This window comes from Manacus vitellinus, unplaced genomic scaffold (genome assembly GCF_001715985.3).
Source record: "Manacus vitellinus isolate BGI_N305 unplaced genomic scaffold, ASM171598v3 scaffold_53_pilon, whole genome shotgun sequence".
NCBI classification, from domain to species: Eukaryota; Metazoa; Chordata; class Aves; order Passeriformes; family Pipridae; genus Manacus; species Manacus vitellinus.
Genome location: NW_021940637.1, coordinates 1,561,354 through 1,575,557, shown reverse-complemented (window position 1 = coordinate 1,575,557; position 14,204 = coordinate 1,561,354). Strand labels below are relative to the sequence as shown.

The 14,204-nt window shown below is 38.4% G+C and overlaps 2 protein-coding genes across 2 annotated transcripts in view; one reads left to right on the top strand and one right to left on the bottom strand.

Annotated features, from left to right (window-relative positions):
- The first annotated feature begins 633 nt into the window (after positions 1 to 633).
- CHRNA5 (cholinergic receptor nicotinic alpha 5 subunit) lies at positions 634 to 8,759 on the top strand. Its single transcript, XM_025896035.2, has 5 exons — positions 634 to 783; positions 1,095 to 1,139; positions 2,317 to 2,426; positions 3,393 to 4,224; positions 6,263 to 8,759. Exons 2-5 carry the CDS (start codon positions 1,113 to 1,115, stop codon positions 6,422 to 6,424), a joined length of 1,131 nt encoding a protein of 376 aa, XP_025751820.1. The 5' UTR covers positions 634 to 783; positions 1,095 to 1,112; the 3' UTR covers positions 6,425 to 8,759.
- A 494-nt stretch (positions 8,760 to 9,253) lies between these two features.
- CHRNA3 (cholinergic receptor nicotinic alpha 3 subunit) overlaps positions 9,254 to 14,204 on the bottom strand; it is a 7,998-nt gene continuing 3,047 nt past the window's right edge. Inside the window, exons 3-5 of the mRNA XM_029963140.1 lie at positions 13,644 to 13,753; positions 11,404 to 12,415; positions 9,254 to 9,905 (exon numbers count right to left, since the gene is read on the bottom strand). Coding sequence (XP_029819000.1) covers positions 9,777 to 9,905; positions 11,404 to 12,415; positions 13,644 to 13,753 — 1,251 coding nt within the window. The 3' untranslated portion in view covers positions 9,254 to 9,776. The remainder of the gene's footprint in view (positions 9,906 to 11,403; positions 12,416 to 13,643; positions 13,754 to 14,204) is intronic.

Sequence of the window (14,204 nt, the reverse complement as noted above, 5' to 3'; positions counted from 1 at the left end):
CTTCTCTTGTTTTTTTAGGGCATATGACATTTATGTGGGTTCTCACAGTGGATAAACCTTAGACTTTGCCTTTTTTTTTGTGTGTAGCAGGGTTTCTTCTGACACAGTTCAGTGAGAACATGTAGGTAAAAACCAAATTTTTCACAGATTCCCAAAGATAAAAGGACAGCAGTTACTCAATGAGGTGCTTGAGGACAACTTACATCTCTCCTTTAAAGTCCAGGCTGCTCTCTCTACGCAGTTTCTACATCTACAATACTTCTTTTTCCCAAAAAAAGCTCTGCCATGTATTCCATTCTCTCAGGGGACAAAAGAAGTTTCTACTTTTTTTGTAAGCTATACAAAGACTTCTAGCTGTTCCAGTCCTCTGTCTGTCTCCAGGCATTGAATTGACTCCTTGAGAGCTACAAAAAGAACTAGAAAGGTGCTTTCCAGTCAGTATAACATCAGGATAGGTAGAGGATAGGCTGGGAAATAGAATTGCACAAGCATTTAAGATGCAAAACAGTGTGGGGGGGAAAGTGCTCTACAGGCAAGAGCAGCAAAGTTTATACATGACAGATCTGGCCAAACATTAGAAGAAATAATGTGTAAACATGAAATCAGTGGTAATAAACTCCTTTTATCATAGGTGTGTCTGAACCTTCTTTCATTGCTAAAAGTGAAGATCGTTTGTTCAAGCACTTATTTGAAGACTACCAGAGGTGGGTTCGTCCAGTGGAGCGCTTGAATGACACAATCAAAATCAAGTTTGGCCTTGCAATCTCTCAGCTGGTGGATGTGGTATGTATAGCTAATAAGTTGGAGTGGTTTTTTTCACTAACTTTAAAATTCTGGAACATGATGTCGTGTGAAATAGTTGTGCATATTTTAGCTTAAACACAGTAGATTAATCTTCTGAAATTATTGTCAGTGTAATGAAAAAATGCACTGTGGATGCATGTGTGATGTCCTCACATAAACATACTTAGTGACTGGAGTGCTTTCAGAAGTGTATTTTGTACTCTAAATTACAGACTTCTATGAACTAAAGCAGCTATCTGCTATGGTTATTTACTATGGTTATTTTTTGTAACATATGCTTTTCTTTATAGGATGAGAAAAATCAATTGATGACAACAAATGTGTGGTTGAAACAGGTATGTGTAAAATATTGATGAAAAATTCTGAAGCTTCGTGACTGCAAATGAAAATCTGGAAGAAACTTTGCTAATTACTTGTATGTTTAAAAAAACTTAGTTGCTGAAAAGTTTTCATTCAAAAGCTTTATTTAGAAAAGCATGGGTTGCTGTAGTGTTCTGTAAAATAGCTTTGGGTTCTTTTTCTTCTGGGATATTTGAGATTGTGGGATAAACATCACTGAAGAGTTTCAGTTTCAAAGTTGTATATGCTTGTTATAAGGAAATACTTTTCCCTCTTAGGAATATTTGGGTTTGGGCAGAAAAAAACCTGGAGCTTTATAATAATCAGGGTCCAGGGCTGAACTTAATTGGCAGTATTAACTTGGGAAATGCTGCTCACAAGTCATTCTCGATTTAACTTAGCAGAATGTTTGCAGACCCCGATTATACTCACTGTTTTTGTTTGGGTTACTTCCCTTCTGTTTGGTTGGTTGCATTTTTTTGCTTTGTTTTGTTTTTTCCCCTGTTGATTCCCTTCTTTTCCAGTAACTGTAATTTCAGGCCAAGTTTTTATTTTCAGGGAAACTTTGAGACTACCTAGCAAATGTGTTGAACCACTTTAAATGAAATAAGAACTGACCTGTATATATGTTTAAAATTCTGTTTGATGGCGAATTCTTAGAAACTTAAATTCTTCCTCTTGAGCTTGTAGTTCAAGTGTAAAATTACCAAAACACTACTGTGCTTTTAATGGTGCTATTTTTAGTGTTGCTGGTAGAAATCAAAACTGCCTTTTAAGAGTTGCATCATGATGGATTTTTTTTCTGTCATGGAAATGTCTAAATTGCTTCTGATTAGCTTCCAGTGTTTGGTATTGATTTAGAACAAGCTTTTTTCAAACTTAATTTATACAATTAAATTATGTTATAGCAGCCCTTACTTATGTATACATGCTCTGGAAAAGGAACTTCATATCTTAAGTTCTGTACAGAAATAATGTCAAGTGGCTCTTACAAGAGAAAACAAATACTGAGTGAGGTAACTACATGACTGTTCAGCAAATGAATTGGTTTATACAGATTTTAGAAGCCAGTCTCATTGTTTTGAATTGCCTTTTTATCTGTTTTCATCTGGTGTTGCCCTGCTTAAATCTGCTTCCCCACAGTAATGATTTTTACATCTCACATATCCACAGGAATGGATAGATGTGAAATTGAGGTGGAATCCTGAAGACTATGCTGGAATAACATCTATCCGTGTCCCATCAGATTCCATTTGGATTCCAGATATTGTGCTGTATGACAAGTAAGATTTGAGTCTTTTCACAGAAAACCCATTTCTTTTCTGACTTTGCTGTCCCAGCTGGTTCTGGGAGGCTCATTGGACAGAACCTGTGGACATTTAGTAGAGCTGAGGCTGCTGGAAGAATTTGCCTCTGAATGCAGAGGGACTTTGCCATTTTAAATGCCAAAGGTTTTGCTTTTCTTCTGTATGGCATTTCTCATCTCTTTAAATAAAGTTTATTTCCATTTCTTCATGTAAACTCCCTATGAAAAAGCAATGTCTTGCACAGTGCTGAGTACAAACAGTGTAGGGTGATGGGAGGGAAGCAGCTAATTTATACTGTTATAAGTCATATTTAGTGTGGAATTGAAATTAAGTACCCTCAGCTTTAAGGGGGGAATTGTGTTGGGTTTATGTTGTTTGGGTTTTTTTCTTTTGAAAATCCCCAAATATCAGAAGCAATAACTTTTGAATTGACCTTTCTGCTCAACTCAGGTGCATGTACAGTGCTTTACATTTCCTGACTTGTTGAATCAGGATAAAAGGCTGTTGCAGTGATTGTAAATTCCAGTTTGGAGGTGGCAAACAAGTATTTTTTTTACCTGCTTCATGACTTTTTTTCCTTGATAATTATGATTAGGCCAAATTGAAAAGTACTTATGCTGCATTACTAATAGAAACACCACAATTGGGTCATGCTGTTGAAGGTCAGGGTTTTCACAATCCTTTCATAAGTCAGAAAGTCCGTGCAAGAAAGTTGCACAGACTTTTTAATGACTTAAAAATACTCTTCACTCTTCCAAAGCTGTTTACCTTTGTGGGATTCAGACCTAACCAAAAAAAAAAAAAGACTGTGAAGACAGTACCAAATTTTGGCTTTCAAGGGGGATAAGGGATAAAGAGCTGAAATGCCAATAACAAAGCATATTTTGCTAATTAAATGCACCCCAGACCCCCGTTGTAATTGCAATTACTCTCTTCTCTCAGTGCAGATGGACGTTTTGAGGGAACATCTACAAAAACTGTGGTTAAATATGATGGCACCATTGCTTGGACTCCACCAGCAAACTATAAAAGTTCCTGTACCATTGATGTAACCTTCTTCCCCTTTGACCTCCAGAATTGCTCAATGAAATTTGGGTCCTGGACTTATGATGGCTCACAGGTTGATCTAATTCTTGAAGATTATGATGTTGACAAAAGAGATTTTTTTGATAATGGGGAATGGGAAATAGTGACTGCAACGGGGAGCAAGGGAAACAGGACTGATGGCTGCTGCTGGTATCCTTTTGTTACATATTCATTTATAATTAGGCGTTTGCCCCTTTTTTACACGTTGTTTCTCATCATCCCTTGTATTGGACTTTCGTTTCTCACCGTCCTTGTCTTCTACCTGCCTTCAAACGAAGGCGAAAAAATCTCACTTTGCACTTCAGTGCTGGTCTCTTTGACTGTTTTTCTTCTTGTCATTGAAGAAATTATCCCCTCATCTTCCAAAGTTATCCCACTTATCGGAGAGTACCTGGTGTTCACTATGATCTTTGTGACCTTGTCCATCGTAATAACCGTCTTCGCCATCAACATCCACCACCGCTCCTCGTCCACGCACAACGCCATGGCACCTTGGGTCCGCAAGATCTTTCTTCACAAGCTTCCCAAGCTGCTCTGCATGAGAAGCCACGTGGACAGGTACTTTGCCCAGAAGGAGGAAACAGGGAACGGGAACGGCTCGGAATCCTCGAGGAACACCTTGGAGGCGGCTCTGGATTCCATCCGCTACATCACGAGGCACGTCATGAAGGAGAACGAAGTTCGTGAGGTGGGTGGACTGGTCCTGTCACACTGATCCTGTACACGTGGAAATCAGAAAACCCAGTTATGGTTTACTGGGCAGTGTCCTGTTAAAGATGTGCTAGGGATTTCCAGGCTTTGTGCTCCACTGGAAGCTGTGTAATTGTTTCCACTGGAAAGAAGTGCAAGGATGGTACAATGCTGAGAGTTCTTATGGATATTGGGCTGATACAGCACAGTCCTTGGGTTCTTTAAAAGTCTTTTGCTTTCTTCTAGCAGTTAGGTTCATGTTGTTGGTTACACATTGTGAGGCACTTGTATACTCTAACTGTTCTCTGCAGAGCTGCTGAGATGAGGAGATATTTTTCCCTTGAATGTTGTACCTGGAGGCTGTCTGAACAGTGCCTTATATTTTACTTATATTCGCCTTATATTTTCAGAATAAATATGACCAAGCTGTGTTTTTCACCTTTCAATTCCAAATAAAACCAATTTCAATACTCTAACTTCTATTAGTTTAAATACAAGCTGTGGCCCTATGTAGGTCAGTTTGTGCCGAGATCAAACACGGACTAGATGACTTTCTAAGAGTTCTCTTCTGCCCTTATTATTATTTGTCTCTAAGTTATATTAAAAGATGTCAAAGGCTTTTTTTCAGTCTGTGCATTTGCACTCTGAACTGCCCTAAATGGATGCTTACACCACTTGGGTAAGAGCACTCTGAATCTGTTTTCTTTACATGCTTTTTGAGCTGGCACCATTGGTACACCAGAGACTTAAATGCAATCTGCAGGCTAGTTTAGAAATACAGAAGTTTGTGTGTGGTCTCATGATACTGCTGCCTGTTTCTGATGGCACGGCCTGGGATTATTTCAGTTTATATGGAAAAGGCTCTCTTCAGAAGCTGCTGGTTGCTAAGAGTGTTCTCACAGTCTAGGAGTAAGCAAACTCCTCTCATGTGCCCTCTCAGGACTTGATTCTGACATTGTCACAAGGGATCTGGCCTAGATTCTTAATAAATGTATCTGCTGTACTGTTAAAGCAGCATCCAGCAGCTCTGCATTGTATGAACAACAGAAATAGTTTGCTATTAAATACATAATTCCTTGTATATTATGGGTTGCTTTTCTTTCTCCTGTGAAGTTACTGTATTTGACTGTGAGTGACAAGAGAAGTGATAAGTATTTTGGTTTTCAGATGTGATGTTTTTGTGACTCTAAACCTCAGAAATTAACATACAGATGAGTGGGGATTCACTTGTGGTTTATTGCTTGGGCTCCAGAGAGTTTGCAAGCTTTAATTGCAAAAGTTGTTAATAAACACTACCCAGCTAGTGCTGTTGTAGCCTTACATCTTGGGAAGCATGAGGGTTGGGAAATGTGGGGAGCTCCAGTTCAACTCCAAGACAGTTGTTTGGCAGGGATTTCATTTGCTTGCACAGTTATATCTGCTGTACTTGCAAAACTGTGTATAGGTATGAACAATCCTATAAAAAGGAAGGTAGTCTTGGAAGTACAGTGAGTGTTGTCCCCAGTGTGCAGTTCTGTGCAGCAGTAACTTCACAGCTTTCACATCTTGTTTGTAACACAACAGCTGCTCAGTGCTGTAATTTTATTTATTTTGTTTTTTAGTTTGGGAGGTTTAGTGTTTTTTGTTTAGGTGATGGGAGGGGTTGTTGTCTTTTTTTTTTTTTCTTAATAACTTTTGTTTCTAGCTCCTGCCTGGGATTTCCACTTTATGCTGTCGTGTGGCAGGAATGCTGCAGTGTGTTAGAAAATGGCATACCAGTTTCATCTCTCTATAGATGAGGATTTTCAGTGCTTGCCAGGGTTGGTTTCTGCATTAAAATCTAATATTGGTCTACACAGCTTACCAGTCTTCACAGGGGGCAGTTTGCTCCTGTTCTACCTCCGAGTGTAATCATAAAATGCTGTTAAACAGGATTATCTAATGAACAAGGCTGAAAAAAGTGTACTTTGAAATGATTAAGAATTGCAGGATGTGGTACTGTATTTTCACCTGTTCTTGCACATACTGACCATCTCTTGTGCTCTTTTATCTCTTAGGTTGTTGAAGACTGGAAATACATTGCTCAGGTGCTTGATCGAATGTTCTTGTGGGCTTTTCTTCTGGTTTCAATCATTGGATCACTTGTGTTATTTATTCCTGTTATTCATAAGTGGGCAAGTATAATAGTACCTACACATATAGGCAGTACAAATGCATAAAAGATTTTTGGAGCTGTCTCCTGCTAATATGGCTCCAAAGAGTTTTGCAGTAGCTCTGTTTCCATGCTCGTTCTTTGTAGGCATGTTTCTGATAGAGTGAAAAAAAAAAACCAGTCCAAAACAAGAAAATTAGGATTATATTAAAGCATGGCATTCCTAGGACACATAGAAGTCAATTTGCTTATTACCAGTCTACTAAGTTACTTCTAAGCCAGGTCAGAATTAAAAGAACTTTCTCAAGCACTTGCATGTATGATATATGAAAAAAGCATACACTGACACCTACTGCAAAATAGAAGGATTTAAATTTTTTTAATGATGATCACTGTAGTCCAATTATTAAATTACTATATAAATTGTTATACAGAGTATTATATTTGCAGTTACACAGTGGAGTTGCTTATTTCGATTTACTATAGTACAAAAAGGAGAATTTTTATCAGCTCTCTTTAATGTGCTGTAAAAGTAATTTAAAATAATAGAAAAAATGCAAGTTAAACTTCCTGCATGTCCAATATACAACTGAAAATAGTGATTTGGCCATGTTTTGCCTCTATAAATTTTCAGTGGAATTTGCTGCTAAACTGTAGATCTTGTCAATTCTATGATACTAACATGAACATTCAATAAGCCTTAAAATGCCTAAAGCACATGTGTATGTTGATGTCTCCACCAGCTTTGGAAAGGAAGGCAAAGACAGTTAAATGAGTTCCCAAGTTGCACAAGGGCTGGAACATTCAGGTTTCTTTATCCTTGATGAAGAATTTGATACAGTTTGTAACTTGCAAACTTGTTAACTGTTTCCTGTCTTTGTGTGTTTCTCAGAATTAAGTTTTTAAGCAGAGGTTTTTAATTTTTTAATTTTAAGGAATCTGGGGGAATGTCTTTCTGAAGGAAAGGTTATTGAATTATTATGCCATGGAACCAGATACAGATGATTAAGTTTTCACACATTTGTTAAACTGAACTCAAGAGAGCTGCCTTGAGTGGGTTCTCTTGCTTATAAACCCACATGTAACTCTAAGCAGCAAGGACTTACAGCTTTCCATTCTTTCTTTTTCCTGAGATTGTTGAAAACAAACTTGCAAGTTTTCAATTATTCCATTAAAATCTATTCTTTACATTGATTCCAACGCCACCTTTCTTCCTTTCTTAAAAGGTTTATTTGTGGAAAAGACTCTCAAATAGTTGAGTGTTTTCCCACACCAAAGTTTTGTCAGTGCTCTTCAAAATATAGTTGTTATCCTGTAGGAGTAGCAGAGCAATGCCAAGCTAGAGCAAGTCTGGGGAAGTTTTTGTTTGCTTAAGTTACTACCTTAATAATAACAGGTGTAGATGAGAAGTTTTAATGTAAATGGTGGTATCTTCGATAATATAAGCTTTTATAGTGGTTATAAATTTGAAAACCAGACACATACTCCCCACACACCCCCCTGGAGCTCCTTTAGCATAGCCCTGTTTGATTATAATAGTGATTGCTTATGCCATAACTTATATATAACTGAATGTTTATTTCAGATTGTCTTAAACTGTAGGATTTTCTTGGTTTTTTAAGGCTCACAGGTAGAGAAATGATGCCAGGCAAGCCTTTTTTTAAAGAACAATTTATAAATAATTCTGATTGTAAAGGGAGTTACTCTTCTTCAGCTACCCAATTACATTTGGCATTGGATATCTGTGTTTCCTCTACTGCCATCATAATTTTAAAGGTGAGCTTGCAAAGATTACCTGTTTTAATCCATTAATATAAGAATTTTAACTTCCTTGGTATTACTAAGATTAAACAATGCATCAGTGACTTCTCTGTGTGGAAGTTGCAGACATACTTTAGAAAGCTTGTTTCCTGTTCAAACACAAAATTTCCTTTTATAGTCTTCCTTGGGTTTGAATTACTGAAATTTACTCTTACCCAAACAGAAAGCAAAGTAAGTAAAAAAGTAGATTTTATATATATCTATATATAAATATATATATATTATTTTATTAACTCTCCACCTTATCTCTTTCCCCTTGTCAAGTGATGTCTGTAGACTGCCCTGATGGGCAGCACATTGCTCAATGGAGTCACAGTCCTTATAATAATTCCCAATTTTTGCAAATGCATGAATTTCTTTTAGTCACTTCCACAGTCTGATCATGGTAGATTTAGAGCTGACCCTGGAATCCTTGGGGTCTGCAGCTTATCAGGTGTGTCTGAAACAAGAGAATGTTAACAGACTCAGAGAAATGCACCTTTATCCTGTAACTTATAATGAATGTATTGAACTGTAGGCAATGCTACCTTATCTAGGTTTTTGTTACTTGGTCAAAATAAATGGAAAAAAAAGGCACCATTTTCAACAGTTTGATTCTCTTTATTTTCATAAATGTCACACCACTTTGATACACTGTATTTCCAAAAGGTTGGTACAGAGAGAACAGTTAATATTTGTACAAAATATGTTCTCATTACAGTATTTTGTTGCATTCTTTATTCATGCTCTTAAATAACTTGCAGTTGCTGATTAAAAAAATGAAGATATATATGCCTAAGCAGTGATTTTTAGCATACTTTACAGGACTATTTTGTGTCATAAACCCCTTTGCCTCTGTATCCAAACTATCCCATCAGAGTGTTTTGATCCTTTGCACCACCTGCAGCTGTCCCAGCGTGTGTTTGACTTGTACACAACTCTAACCATCACTAGGTTTGAGTAGCTTTTTTTCCTGCCAGTCTCCACATCCATTACACTGTGGGGATGTGCAGAGTTTACTTCCTGGCTGCTCTGTTACCATCATCTGCTATTTAAATTGGCTTTCCTTTTGGAACAAACCTGCCTGTGGTCCTTTCTTCCCACGCTGTGGGGCAGTTTACACTCCAGGTGGTGATGTCTGCATTCCAGCACTTTGGTACCTGTGCCTTCCCAACCATCCCATCCACATGAGGGCTTTCATGGAACTCAGGATGAACTTCTTCCAGAAGGTCCTGTCATGGGCTCAAAGACTCTTGGTGCCAGACTCATGAAAACAGCCCAAAGCATTCAACCCTTCTTTACTTTCCAAATATTCATGTAATTTTCCATTTCTTTATTCACCCCTTCTTAAACCATTCCTATAAAGTTTAACGTTCTACCTACATCACTTCCTGTTGTGGCAAGAAGTAGCTGTGAAAGCACAGCTCCTGTTCCGTGGAGATTAGCTGTCATAAAGGTTCAAAATCATTTCTTTTCCCACGTTTTTAACAAAGCCTTCTTCATCAAGCAGAGCTGAGAGTTCCTTATTCTGCTACACATGGAAGAGGCATGGGGTGCTGGGGTGGCCACACAGAGTTGGTTGGCAGTTTTATTTGATTTCACAACATATTATTTAACCTTTACATGTCATCTCCAGCCATCAGAGGTTGTAAAAACAACCCTGCTGTTCCTAGGATACATACCAGGATGAAAACCCACAGAAAAATACGATCGATGACCATGGCAACGTACTTCCAATCATCCTGAATCTGGAAAAATTAAAAAAAAAAAGAGGAAAAAAGAATAGCAAGTTGGCATGTTTATTAGGGCAATAATTTGCATTAGCAATTAGTGCCATTTTATATAGATTTTTCTGTGTGTAGGTGTCTTTCATGCTACACAACTTACACATCTCTGTTTTCACTGACTAATTCATCTTGAAGAAGCTTTATTTGAATATGCTCTTTGTGGCAAAGCCAAAAGCTGCTACTTCAAATACAGAAAGTTTTTCACCAAGACACTGGACTTGAGGAGATACAACTTCTCTTCTCTGTGCCAAAAAATGAAAATGTAAAGCTTTACATTCTCAGGTGAAGAGGTCTGTCCAGAAAACTTGACTGAAACAGACTGCTCCTACTCATCTTTAGGCAGTAGGTAAAAAGCAAAAGCTAACTGATATATAGTTATTTGGTACTTTTCTTATGTAGTACTGAAGTTTGATTGTTCTCCTGCATGGTGTAAAATTCATCTCTGTACTTTTCCTGTAGAGGAGGTTTCAAAAAAACCCAGATTTTTTCTAATTTTTTTTTCTTTTTTTACAATGAGCGTTATAACAAGAGTGACACTGAAACATTATATGTGCTATATATTAACAGTAACCAGGTGATCATTTTCGTTCCCATTGAGATTGCAATTTAAATTTTTACTTTGTTTTTCTTCAGGAGCACTAATAAATGAATAACGCGTTAGTTGGTTTTGAAATTCAAGCTTTTTAGCTTACAACTTGCTTGTTAGGGCAGACTTAAAAACCCAAAGCAACCCTGTATTTTTTTGTGCAAACTAAATATAAATAAAGCTCTGATTTCAGCACAAATGAAGTAAAGTGAGAATGAGATTAAGTGCTATACTGCAGAGGGTTTAAATTCTGTGACAATTGTGGGGGGGTGGCTACTGCTCATAATATGTTTGAGGGACATGATAGAGAGAAAGCTTTCCATTTTTGTTTTTTTTTATTGCATTAAGATGCAGCTTTATGAAAGATGCTGGTCCCAGTCTTGCAGCAGTTGCCTCATGTAGCTACAGAACTTTATTCTGCAGCAGCAACAGAATGAACAACATCATCCCTACGAGGGACATCCACTCGTGGTTTTGTTGTTGATGGTAAGCTGTGGGAGGGAGAATGTAACTTCCCAAAGGCCACAGAGTCAGCAAATTCCACTATTAAGATCATGACTTGGAAAATCCTAACTTGAGCTCTGGTGGGATGGATGCTCTCCTATGTTCCCCAGCAATGGTGACCTTAACATGCCTCATTCAGTATTTATATTGTCAGTAAAGAGAATGTTGTGCAGCAGAGCTGCTCCCCAGTTATATCAATTCAAAATTGCACATGCTTGTACACAGCTTGGGTAATTTACTTTTATAAAATAATGGTCTCTGTTGTTTTGGGGTTTTTTGCTTGTTTGTGTATTTGAGATTTTTTTCTTACAAAAGACTCCAATGACAAAAGGTATCTGCAGTTTGAGCAATAGTAAAGTATGTCCTTACCTCTTTTGCTTCGTTCTGCATTTTCATATTTTCTGCAATATATTTCACACTTTCAATAGCATCTCTCATTTCTGGTGACAGAACTGAAAATGAAAGCAGGGGATCTACAGACTCAGAGCTTGAACTCCTGGTGAGGTTGCCGCTGAAATCCGAGAACTTGGTGCGTTGGTACTGGCAGCAGCTGCATGCCATGTCTTGACACACAAAGCCATCTTTGCAGCATTTGGCTTCAGAACTGCTGAAGCAATTAAGGTTTGAAAACTCAGAAGTGAAGGGTGGCTTTGGCTTCTGGTTGGTCTCTTCATCACTGGCAGGCCTTGTCATGAACATGATCCTGGGAAGTAAGTTCAGGAAAATGGTTCTCACCCACACGGGCATGGTGTGTGTCTTGGGTGTTCTGTAGTGCACATTCAGCACAAATACCGTGATGACAATGGATAGAGTTACAAATATCATGGTGAAAAGGAGGTATTCCCCTATAAGGGGAATTACCAGGGAAGTAGAAGGTATGGTTTCTGTGATAACAAGAAGGAACACTGTTAAAGATAGAAGGACTGATATGCAGAGTGTCACCTTCTCACCACAGTCTGAGGGCAAATAGAAAACTAATACAGTCAGAAAAGAAATCAGCAGACAGGGAATAATCATGTTGATGGTGTAAAATAAAGGCAAACGCCTAATGTAAAGAGAATATGTGATATCTGGGTATATCTCTTCACAACAGTTGTATTTGATGTCATGTTTATACCCAGGAGCTTTAATAATAGCCCATTCTCCACTCTCCCAGTAATCTTTCAGGTTCATTGTGGAGCCAATTAAAACTAAGTCAATTTTGGCTTTATCATAAGACCAGGAACCAAACTTCATGGTGCAGTTCTGATAATCAAATGGGAAGTAGGTTACATCTATTTTACATGAGCTTTTAAATATAGCTGGAGGTATCCAGGTCACATCACCCGTGTATTTTAGTAGGGCCTTTGTCTTGTCATCAACCTGGAAATCCCCAACTGCACTGTAAAACAAATAAAAATAACAAAAATTAGAATGATCTACTCCAGGTAGTTTCATACATTCAGATCATATACATTAACTCTTTAATCTGCTTTGGGAAAGTCAGCAATTACTTGTTGACTTGGAGCTGAATTGCATGTGCAGGACTGAGCCAGTGGCCACCATAAATTTGCACAGTTAAACTGAAACAAGCAGCTGTATAAATTTACCAGGGAGGACTTGAAAGGGAATATTATTAATTCCCTTATTAATAATATGGCTCAGTGCAATCAATATTCAAAATGGCAAATAGCAGACTGCAAATGGCAGTTCAGCTAGATAAGTCTTGTGGGTCCCTTCCAACTGAACTATTTTATTCTGTTCTATTCTAGATCAATCAAGCACATCAGAACCCAGGGGCTGATAAGAGCAAACCTGTATTACTGGTATTCCCACCTCTTCTGTGGACAGTGCAGGTAGTAACTATTGAAAGAGGGATTAGGGTTGGGGTGCATCTTTGCCTAAGGAGAGTATTTGGTGAGGGGTTTTTTTTGAGTCCCACTTTGCTATCTTATATGATCCATGTGACAATTTCAGTTGTTTCTATGAAGAAGTAAAACTAAAAAAGTAATCTGAAGTTTTAAGACCACTGTTAGAAAAGGAGTGTCACTGCTGTTGATCCATAGACCTAAGTTTTGGATCTGGGTAGGTAAGTCCCTCTCCCTGAGAACTGCTTCCCTACTTAGCAGAGGGAGCCATTGAGTTGTGGTTTGGCTCCTCAGTGTCTCAGCAACTGACATCTAAAGAAAACTTTATCTGTGGCTTTTATATGTCAGCACTGTCATTAGAAAGGTTGTGAATTTAAATTGTGAATTTAACTGCTAAAAAGCTGGAAGTTGCATTTTTTTTCAGTTAAAAGTCTGACTCACAGACAAGAACTCTCCAGTCTAAGGGAATTCCTGCCAGCTCCCCTGGTAGACAGTGATACAAATAACAGTAAAAGTGAAGGGGCAAAGCCAGGTTCACTTTGGCTTGCCCACTTGCAGCTCCAGGTTAGAGCTGGCTCCTGCCCAGGGATGCTGGTGGAGCTGGCATGGAGGTGAGGACAGCAGTGGGGGGTGTGGGACACAGGTGTGGTGGAAAGCAGGCTTCTCAGTGTATTCAGGGAACTTGCTGCTGATTTTTTTTAAAACTGGTAACATCACCCCTCTTCTTCCTGAATTAAGGAGATAAATATGCAAGAGTCTTACTTGTTATATAAAACAATATCTGGCTTCCAGATCTGGCCAGATGGTACTCGGATGAATTCAGCACCTCCGTAGTCTGCTGGATTCCACCGAAGCTTGTAATCATTCCAGATCTAATTATGGACAAAATGAGTCTGTTAGGTTTGTGAAGAAACTGAAATTCAGTGGACTAGACCTGAACCAAGTGTTGTCATATCACTCCTAGGGTTGTTTTATTTTGGATACACAGTGTTTAGCTGTTTTTTTAACAAACATATATGTGTGGTGTTTGTTCGTATGCAGATTGTAGGTGGGCCTAGATATGACCTTGTTGGTCCTATCTAGATGTGACTTATATGTCTGTGACTCTGTGCCAGGAATGTCTACTCAGCAGTTGAAACAAGGTGAAAGGAGTAAGACTCTTGTCAGAGAATGTAGGACTTTAATAATAACTTCAGTCTCAAGAAACCAGGTATCTGTGAGATGGTGAGAACAAATTCGTGGAGGCCGTGGGGGTAGGTGTGAGCATCGAGTGAGGGACCCGGGGTATGTGGGTCAGAAACAGCTGCAGGGTGTGGTTGCTCA

Excerpts from the sequence above, each read along its gene's own strand:
- CHRNA5 (XM_025896035.2), top strand. The coding sequence starts at position 1,113 with ATGACAACAAATGTGTGGTTGAAACAG. Across the intron at positions 1,140-2,316 it reads CAAATGTGTGGTTGAAACAG|GAATGGATAGATGTGAAATT; the intron begins GTATGTGTAAAA and ends ACATATCCACAG. Across the intron at positions 4,225-6,262 it reads AGGAGAACGAAGTTCGTGAG|GTTGTTGAAGACTGGAAATA; the intron begins GTGGGTGGACTG and ends TTTATCTCTTAG.